We start from the raw sequence: 10,533 nt of genomic DNA, 5'->3' as shown, positions 1-10,533 counted from the left end.
ACGCTCGAACATCATTTTCGAGGGGGTCTCGCCTGTTGTGCTCTGAACCGTCGTGTGCTGCTTGAAGAGAAAGCGCGCAAGGCGGCGCTGCAGCGAGCCTGTCTGATCTCTTTCAAGGGCGCGTTTTAGCTCGGCTACGTAGCGCTCGGCTTGTCCGTTTGTCGCTGGGTGGTAGGGGGCCGATGTAACTGATGAGATCCCGTTGTCGCGATAAAACTTGAGGATCTCCGCAGACACAAACGGTGTTCCGTTGTCCGACACTACCTTGCGCGGCAGGCCGAACGTTGCAAATAGTGATCGGAGGTTGTCAATGACTGCTGCCGAAGTCGTCTGTCCCATTTGCCTTATCTCAAGCCACTTTGTGTAGGCATCTACGACCACAAGGAAAGTGCAGTCCTCAATTGGTCCTGCAAAATCAATGTGCAGTGTGTGCCATGGTGTGTCTGGCTTTTCCCATTCTGGGACAGGAGCTTTCGGCGGGGCGCTCCGGCTGCTCTGGCAAGGCTTGCATTCTCGCACCACTGTTTCGATGTCGTTGTCAATGCCAGGCCACCACATGTAGCTTCTGGCACACTTTTTCATTGCAACGATGCCCCGATGTCCGGCGTGGATGAGAGACATAGCTTGTGCGCGTAGTTCTCTCGGCATCACAACTCGGGACCCAAATATGATGCAGCCGCGATGGGTGCTCAACTCTGTAGCTCGCCTGCGGTAAGCGTCGAAGTTGTCCCCTTTGAGTTTATGCACGTTGCCTTGTTGAACAGCTGTGTAAACTAGCCGGAGAGCTGCGCACTTCTGCGTAGATGCTGCAACTGTGCCTGCTGTGGGCGCGGCGAAGCGATTGGCATCATGTCGCTTACCACGAAATTCTTTTTCACAACACAGGTTCTCCTGTGTGTGATCGCCGATTCATCAACTGTCAACGGCATGTGTACATGGCCAAAGGTTTCAAGCTGCGCTGTGGACACTGCCTTTTCTGCGCATCCTCCGTTCCTGGCCAGCAAACCGGATACTGTTCTACCCGACATTCGCACATCCGTTACGTCGACACTGAACCCAGCTATAAAAGAGCCTCCACAGCAGTTCTTCGGCAGTGGGCGCGGCGAAGCGATTGGCATCATGTCGCTTACCACGAAATTCTTTTTCACAACACAGGTTCTCCTGTGTGTGATCGCCGATTCATCAACTGTCAACGGCATGTGTACATGGCCAAAGGTTTCAAGCTGCGCTGTGGACACTGCCTTTTCTGCGCATCCTCCGTTCCTGGCCAGCAAACCGGATACTGTTCTACCCGACATTCGCACATCCGTTACGTCGACACTGAACCCAGCTATAAAAGAGCCTCCACAGCAGTTCTTCGGCAGTGGGCGCGGCGAAGCGATTGGCATCATGTCGCTTACCACGAAATTCTTTTTCACAACACAGGTTAGTTGTTCCTTTTCAAAAGTTCGTTCTGGCAACGAAATTTTTCTTGTTGTTGTGCCGTGCCCACGCACTTATATGAACCTGGTGTATGAATTTTACTTCATGTGCAAAATGCTACTCTGCGGCGATGTTGAGCAAAACCCTGGACCTTCAGTCGAAGATATGTTTCAGTGTATTTTGGAAGGTCAGACTCGAATCTTTAAAGAGCTTGAATCCATTAAAACCTGTGTGTCAGAAAACGAGCAACTGTTGCGTGATGTCGATTCTCGGTTGCGTTCTTTAGATGGACAGCTGAAACAAATGCATGTAAAGTCCCCTGAGATTGCCACTTTAGAAAATTCTACCGCTTCCCTTCAGAGCATTATTACTTGGCAAAAGGACAAATTAACGGATCTTGAGGACCGCAGTCGTCGCTCTAACGTTGTTGTGTATGGCATTGATGAATCCCCGGATGAAAGTGAAGAAACACTGAGAACTAAGGTGATTTCGGATGTATTTGGTGTAAAACTGGGCGTCCAGTGCACGTCCGTCGCTCGCATTCACCGTCTTGGGCTCAGCGGAACTCGCAGACCAGTCATTGCGTACTTCCAAGATTTTAATGAAAAACAAGCCGTCTGGCGGAACGTAAGCAAGCTCAAAGGTAGCAATATATACCTGCAAAACGATTACAGCCAGCACACGCTGCGCAAACGCAAACTGCTTTGGGAAAGCTCGAAGGCAGAAAGAGATAATAAACAAAAGGTGTATCTTGTTTATGATAAGTTGAAAATTGACGGTAACCTGTTCGTTTGGGACGAAGTTAACAACACACGCGTCGCGCTTCCTTCTCGGAACGCCGTAGAGACATGACGGAATGCATCCACTGCGCCCAAAGAGTTACGGGTAGTGAACTTGAATGCACAGAGTATTGCCAATAAAGTTGACCAGCTTGAGTTTCTCATTTTGGCCCATGATCCCCACATAATGATAATTACCGAAACTTGGTTGCATGACGGCATTACTGACAGTGTTATTGTCCCCGCGTCACATAAAATGTTCCGAAGAGACCGACCTACCCGTGGTGGGGGCGTAGCCGTCATAATAAAAAACTGTTTGAATGGCACTGTTCTTAACCAGATAGATGATCATGAGAGTTTATTTGTTAGGGTAAACTGCTGGGGTAGTTTGTTCACAGTCTGCGCAGTGTACAGACCACCATCTGCCTCCCCCGATTTCTTGGTTGAGCTGTATGATCATATGTCTTTGTTCAAAGATGACCGCCTTATTCTCGCTGGTGATTTCAACCTTCCTTTACTTGATTGGGCTAACCCTGATTGTGTTTTTAATGATTCAACCAACCCTCTTTTGAATATTATGCTGATGTGTGATTTGGTGCAGACTGTCTCTGATTTCACTAGAGAAGTGGGCAACGCTCGTTCAATTCTTGATTTGGTATTTGTCAGCGCTAGTTTATCTGAATACAGTGTGCATGTTGACACGGCTATCTCTGATCACAAAAGCGTTCATTTGTCTTTGCTGCTTGATGCCCAGAAAAACCATAAGATAGCGAACAATAACACTGTAAAAATTTTTCACGTGCCGATGATCTTGCGATCCTAGACAAACTCTGGGATTTATGTGATAACCTGCCTAGCGACGTCACAGCAATATGGACTACACTTAAGGACACTATTCACTTTTGCATTGAAAATTTTGTTCCCAACCAGCGTGTACGTACAAATAAGCCTAATCCGTGGATTACTAGAGAAATCATTCATTTGCATCGCAAAATTAAACGCGCTAAACGAAGCGGTCATAAAACTACCTGTTTTTGCACGCTGAAAACTCAGCTAGCTTCTAAGCTTTCCGAAGCAAAAAAAAACTACTTTTCGCAGGCACTGCCCAACTTCTTAAGAGAGAGCCCTGAGAAGTTTTGGCGTTACCTACGTGATTCTAAAGATGAGGTAAATCAGCTATCTACTGACGGCATGGTCTCGGAGATTCCTTTGGATATTGCAAATCACTTCAATAGTTTCTTTCATTCTGTCTTTGCCTCGAGTGATCCAGATTTGGAACTGCAGGTATCTGGATCTGATATATCAGGTGACTTTATAAGCTATGAAGGCGTACTAAACATGCTGCTAAACTTAAAAACGAAATCGGCAGTGGGGCCTGATGATATCCCTAATGAGTTTCTGCGCCGTTATTCCGAACCATTAGCCCACATTTTAACTCGCCTCTTCGAACTTTCATTAAAAGATTCTGTTGTCCCTGATGACTGGCGCTTAGCTCGCGTTGTTCCAATTTTTAAGAAAGGTGATCGTTTGAACGTTAACAATTACCGTCCCATATCGCTAACTTCAGGTACCTGCAAGCTTATGGAGCATGTTATATCTAAATATCTTATGTCATTTCTGGAAAAAATAACATCCTGTCTCCCTTTCAACATGGTTTTAGAAGAGGCTTATCTACGGTTACTCAGCTCGTCACTACAGTTCATGAATTCGCTTCATCGATTGACAATGCTGGACAGGTTGACGTCATTTTTTTAGATTTCAGCAAGGCGTTTGATCGCGTCATGCACAATAAGCTCATCTTTAAACTTCAGCATCTTGGTCTTCCAACAGCACTTGTCAAATGGATTAAAACCTATCTTTCCAACAGAAAACAGTTCGTCGATGTTAAAAAATCTCATTCAGGTATTTTACCCGTTACCTCTGGTGTGCCTCAAGGCAGCGTACTTGGGCCTCTTTTATTCCTTATTTATATCAATGATTTGGTTAACTCCGTAAATACGTCCGAAGTCAGTATTAGACTATTCGCAGATGACTGCATTCTGTTTAAGAAAATTGGCAGCACTACCGACCAAGAATGCTTGCAGTCAAATCTTAATAATGTCCTAGAGTGGTGCACCCTTTGGTCCATGAAAATAAATAGCGACAAATCGGTTCTTCTTCAGGTTACTAACAAGAAAGCACCATACAGTTTTAATTACGCAATAAACAATCTTCCACTGCTACAGGTGAGCGAATACAAATATCTTGGAGTCACCATTACAAATCGCCTTTCATGGTCCAGCCACATTAATAGCATTTGCTCGTCTGCTTCAAGGAACCTCGGCCTTCTAAGACACAAATTAAAACACGCTCCCTCTGAACTTAAACAACTTTCGCATGCCACACGAATACCTTTCATAATTCATTTCTCCCGCGCTCAATAACAGAGTGGAACCACCTTCCCGAAGATCTAGTGTCTATTACTGATGTTACATTGTTCAAAAATGCCTTAAAAGCTCATTTTGGTGTTCCTGATTAATCGTTACGCACTGCTTATTTATTTTTTACCCCCGTATTACTACTTGTATTGTGTTCTACAGTTATATTTTGGTGTTCCTTACTTGTAGTACTTGTATTGAATTCTTGGATGTTTATTGTTACCTTCTGGTGTTCCTTACTATTTTTGCACTGTTTTTGACACCCCTATATATATGTGTATATATATGTATATATATATATATATATGTGCCTGTGCTTTTATCTTAATTATGTTGAGTATTCCACTCCCCTCTGTAACGCCCGACCCGGGCCCTGAGGGTATTCGAAATAAATAAATAAATAAATAAAACTTGCCTTCAACACACTAATTCGTCCGAAACTTGAGTATGCTTCTGTCGTATGGGATCCGCACTTAAAAAAGGATATAAAGAAACTTGAAATGATCCAAAGAAAAGCCGTCCGTTTCATTTTTAACGCTTACCATAGCTCTATCTCGCCATCCGTTCTGATGTCTACGAAGAACATATCCACTCTAGAAAGAAGGAGAGCACTCGCAAGGCTTAAATTTTTGTACTCATTTTACTCTAGTCAATTTAATATTAATCCTGCTCCCTATATATCCCCCCGTTCTACACGGCAGACACGCAATAGCCACAACCATAACCTTACCCCGTACTTTGCACGCACAAATACGTTCAAAAACTCATTTTTTCCCCGAACAATCACAACATGGAACTCACTGCCAGCAAATGTCTTTTCGGCTCAGGATGCCGCTGCTTTTGAAAAGAGTGTCTTATTGTATGTGTAAACTTAACAATATCATTGCCCTCTGTTTGGTTTTCTTCTTTTATTGTTGCCGGAACGCTGGATTTGCGTAGTGTTTGATATTATTTTTGCTTTTTGAATGTTGCCCCCCTGCTTGGTCTCTATGACTGCAGTATGTGTAAATAAATAAATAAAAAAGCGGAGGTTCTGGCAGTGCTTCGAACATCAGAACGTCTCCTGGTGGAAATGGTTCGTCAACAGTTGCGTCTAGTGGCAGACGGCTTAGCGCATCGGCGTTTTGATGTTTGCTGCATATCATCACGCCTAGTGGAGAAAACCAGTTTCTCCCTGGAAGGCTTGATCCTGTGCCCTTCACAACAAGCAGAGGTAGCGTATGGGTCTGGCCGTTGTAGTTAACCTGCACGTTGGCAGAGCCCAATAGTGGCAGATTCTGTCCTGACCACGTTCGCAGGTGCGTGTCGTCTTGTTGCAGGGCGGGTGCGTCAGATGGCCATGAAGTTCGGAACGTGTCCTCACTGATCAGAGTACAGGCTGCGCCGGAGTCCACCTCGAACTTAATCAGCTGGTGATGTACGCTTACTTCTGTAAAAATCTTCGGTCGCGTGCCGAGATTCATGGTGTTCAGGTCGTACAACACAGATGGTGTTGCTGATGTTGTTCCATGGAGATCAGATAGCGGCGTATTCTCTGAGGCGTTGACGCTGTGATTAGGCTGGGAAGGTGACTTTATCTTGGCAAGTCTCCGTTTCGTAATGCATGCTCTTTCGATATGCCCTCGCTTGTGGCAAAAATTACACGTGGCTGACTGGAATCGACATCCCTGGGGGTTGTGTTGGTCGTCACACCGCCAGCAGCGTTGTGCCTTTTTGACCGATTTTACAACAACAGAAGGCTTGCGCACCTGGTTGCTTGTTTGGTGTACCGGCTCGGTGTTCCGGCGAATCCCTCTCTGCTGGTGACCGGCGCTCTCCGCTCGAACGGCGATGTCGTAAGCTTTGCTGAATGTGAGGTCCTTCTCAGCGAACAGGCGCTGCTGCAGTGACTCGTCACTCAGTCCGCACACAAATCTGTCGCGTAACATCACGTCCAAGGGAAGCATGGTGGTGTTAGCAGAAGAAGCTGCGTCTCCCTCCTGCCCGGTAGCTGTTGTCGACAGCGTTCCAAAATTGCAGTCGGCAGCGAGCTTCTTGAGCGCGGCTACGTAGGCGCTCACAGTTTCTCCTCCCAGTTGATCTCGTCGTTGGAAGCGAGCCCGGCTGTAGACCTCGGATGGCCTTGGGTCGTAGTGCTTTTGCAGCGCTTTTACGATGTCGTCGTAAGACACTGCCGCTGGTGTGCTTGGCTGAATAAGGGCGCAGACAGTATCGTAGGTCTGCTCCCCGCACAGCGTCAGCAGGTTGGCCCTCTTCAAGGCTGGGTCTGTGATGTTGTTAGCTTCAAAGTAGAACTGAAGGCGTCCAACCCACGATGACCACGATGAGCCGTTGAATTCTGGTATCTGATTGGGAAACCCTCGCGTAGCCATGGCTTGTCAATAGCGTTGCGTAGCGCGGGTCGAATCCACTTTCTCGTCGCCACTGTCGTGTCCGGTCGCTGTGTTGAATGCAGCGAAGACGCACACGGTACTTTAAGACTTCGTTTATTTAAAGCCGATGAGGGTGCGACCAGCGTCGACCGAGGCAGGAGCCGAACTGGCCGCCCGAAGAAAGGAGGGAGTGGAGAAGCGTCCACGGGAGGGAGTGGCTTCCCAGAACAGGAGGAGGGTGCGGGGGCGCACCGTGGGGGGGCATCCGGCGACAGCGTGCGACGAGGGGCAAGCGGTCGTTAGGAGGGGATGCGAGTGGTCGTTAGGAGGAGGATTGAGTGGTCGTTAGGAGGAGGACGCGGGGGCGCGCACACACAAAAGCAACAAGGGGACACAACAATAAGACAGCATGAGCGCGAACTAACAACTAGTTTAATCAGAAATTGACACCTCTACATATAATACAAGCAGGTGCATGCGCTGCGGATACACCCACAGCATGCCTGGTACCCATGCATGACACATCTTATCTAAGCTTACCCGCTTCTATACAATGTAACGGACGTATCGCTGGCGCAATCGTGTGCATTCTTTATCAAGAAGGATTCCATTATTTCTCGCGGCACGGCGTTGCTGCCCTGGCCAAGAATCTTGATCTCATTCAGTCGCGACCTGCATTGGCATTTTCGACAATGTTCGGTCAAATTCGTGCCACTCATCATTTAAGGTGTGCTCAAGCTCCCCTGCTCGATCATTAACGCTGCGTCCTGTTTGGCCTATGAAGGCCTTTCCACATGTTACTGGAATCTCATACACAACGCCTTTCGCGCATTTAACAAAGGGCTTGCCGTGCTTTTTGGCGCATCCGGTCTGCCTGGTTCTCTCCTTTGCCGTGGTCGAGCAAAGTCGGCCTAACTTCAGAGGTGCTGAAAACACATGGGCACTCCATACCTATGGCCAACTTCCTCAAATTGTGTGCCACCTTGTGAATGTAAGGTACTACTACAGTCTTCGTACCTTCCTTTGGGGCCGTTTTGCACGCTTTTTCTTCCATTTTTGGCATGAGTGTTTCACTCACCGCTTTCAGGATAGTGTAGGGGTTGTCCGCATTGTCCAACCGGGACACTTGTTTTATGAAACTGTCACCCATTCTCTGCGGACCCGACCTCGTGAGCGCAGACTCAAGATACATTGCAACAACGCCTCTTTTCACTGTCTTCGATTGTGGTGACCCGCATGGCATAAGATCGTTCGCAGCTCGGGGATGACACATCCAACACTAATGCTTTTCTCAGAGAAACATTTTAATGTCCAAAAACTGTAGACTGTTATCAATTGGTACCTTGTGCGTAAAGGTTAAACCTTTACCATGTTGTCCAAAAACATTTAAAACATCATTCGTCACGTCAAGGAACATCTCTTGCATTGTAGCTGCCCAAACTTCGGTTGCCTTGCACAGGGGAGGGCAAGGGAACTTTCAGAAGCTATACCGTGTCTAAACGTGGCTCGATTTTCACGGGGCTTGTGGCAGCGTTTACTTCTTTAGTGAATAGAGGAAATGTTGCGGACAGATTTTATTGTTTAGGTTTCATTTTTTTACCAATTAGACGCAAAGTTCCAGAAAAATTGTGCTTTTAGATATGTCGAACTTTCATGTCATCTCGGGAAAAAACTGAGCCAAATATCAAAATTTCGTCCTCAACATTTCCTCCCCTTTTGTTTCTTGATTGTTAAGCCGCAATTTTTATTCATATCGAACCTAGTGTTTGCGTTTTACAGGCTCTGAAAGTTGCGTATGTACTTTCTGCGAGGATCTGAATTTCGCGCTAATATTTTACTAGTGCGACGTGGCTCCACCTGGCGACAAATTACTTTCTCGCTACTGCACTCTACCACCAACTTCTTGCTTGTCTGTGTTTGTGCGGACACTTTTTTCTTAGAACCTGGACGAACTTGATTTCTTTCTTTTTTTTTTCTTGCTTGGGCTGTATTTCGAAAGAATTTTTGCTTTTCTTTTTTTCTCGAGCTTGTGGTGCGAAAAGGAAGCGGGATGCAAGGCCACACCCAAAATCACCTCACTCTCTCCTCCCCCCCCCCCCCTGCAGCACACACAGTAAGGCATTGTTCGCACCAAAGCACACGTGTTTGGAGTTATCGGGTCAAAATCCGGTTACTGGGTTTATGTAAACGCGCTGAGTCCAGTCAAGGTGTCGGGTCTAGTACACTCCGCCGCAAGGTTGACTCAACTCCACCCTGCCCCGATGTGCTTGTAAACGCTGCCGGGCCGAAAAAACGGAGGGGAGATGATAAATGCAATCTTGTTTTTCACTTGCGCCGTCGCACCTCCGAAGCAGCGGTGGTGTGCCTCAATCTTGGATGCTACCACTGCTCGACGCTTGGTGTCGCTTCTGATGAACCGGTCTCGACTACCTAAAATCGAGTTCATGTAAATACGCGTTGGTCGAGTTGGGTTGACTTCGCTCAGCCCGACCCCCAACTCAACCTGGCGTTACCGGTTCATGTAAACAGAGCTAAGCATGAACTTGCTAATGCAATACCAAAGTTTGCGTTCAGTCACCATGCATAGCTACAGGACGCTCTCGGTGCTTTTGCAAACCACACTTCTCGTCCTTTTAAGTTTTATCCAACTTTGATCTGCTTGGTGCCTTGTTGGTGCTGAGGAAGCGGAAGATGGGTGTTCGGCGCTGGGAAGGCTCGTACGTGAGTAGGCAAAGTAAGCTACAGGCTGTCACTACAACCAAGGACATGCTTCTGTAGCTATCTAAGGAAGGCTACGCGGAAATGGGAAGAAAACCTGTCATAAGGCCTGCTACTATAAGCTGCTTTCTTTCCTTTTATTTTGAGACTGACTACATAGGTGTTCAACACAAGGAACCTTTTCCGGGTAATGTCCTGGGGATGCACCAAGCCTCTCTTCCGCCATTTTAGCCGACCACACCTGTATGCTCAGGCGAAACCAGTAACCCCACCCTACCATTGTAAAAGAATTTTCGCAGAAAAAACTCAAGGAAGCTTAGGCAACCGGAACCGGAAACGCTAAATTGGTGGGTTACTGGGAAATGGTCTATTGTATGACCGCCACATCCTTCTGTGCTCAATGGCTTGAGAGCTAAGGGCTAACTTTTTTGTGCTTCGGTCCCGGGAACCTTGGCCGCATACCTACAGAAAGTTCTGGGCTCTGCTTTTTGTACGCGGAAGAACGAATACTTTCGTTACAGTGAACTAGAATCTTTCGTGTCGCGGTGTAGTTTACACACCTGGAGGGGCAATAGAACTTCTCTCCTTTTTGGGGTACTCAGGTGCTGCCATCTGTCGACAGAAAAAGTTCAAATCTGAGTTTCCTTGTAACTGGTGAGCTCTCTTAATTTACTACTGAGCGTCTGCCTGAAGGGTGCAAAGCAGGTAGTACATAATAGTAAATACGTCGAAAAGAACGAGCAACTACTGGTATCCATGGCATCCGCCTGAATAGACGCGTTGACAGCAGCCGGACCTTGTCATAGAAAAAGGCAGTGTCGGATG

The 10,533-nt window shown here is 47.0% G+C and overlaps 1 protein-coding gene across 1 annotated transcript; it reads left to right on the top strand.

The window, feature by feature from the left end:
• Positions 1-841: 841 nt before the first annotated feature.
• LOC149330919 (uncharacterized) lies at positions 842-2,821 on the top strand. The gene has a single exon (XM_089560019.1). It carries the CDS (start codon positions 850-852, stop codon positions 2,272-2,274), a length of 1,425 nt encoding a protein of 474 aa, XP_089416145.1. The 5' UTR covers positions 842-849; the 3' UTR covers positions 2,275-2,821.
• The last annotated feature ends 7,712 nt before the right edge of the window (positions 2,822-10,533 follow it).

This window comes from Amblyomma mixtum, chromosome 9 (assembly GCF_055824585.1).
Source record: "Amblyomma mixtum isolate Tamu chromosome 9, ASM5582458v1, whole genome shotgun sequence".
Taxonomy (NCBI): Eukaryota; Metazoa; Arthropoda; class Arachnida; order Ixodida; family Ixodidae; genus Amblyomma; species Amblyomma mixtum.
The sequence above is the reverse complement of the archived record's forward strand: the minus strand, read 5'-3'. Positions and strand labels throughout refer to the sequence as shown.

Excerpts from the sequence above, each read along its gene's own strand:
- LOC149330919 (XM_089560019.1), top strand. The coding sequence starts at position 850 with ATGTCGCTTACCACGAAATTCTTTTTCACAACACAGGTTCTCCTGTGT.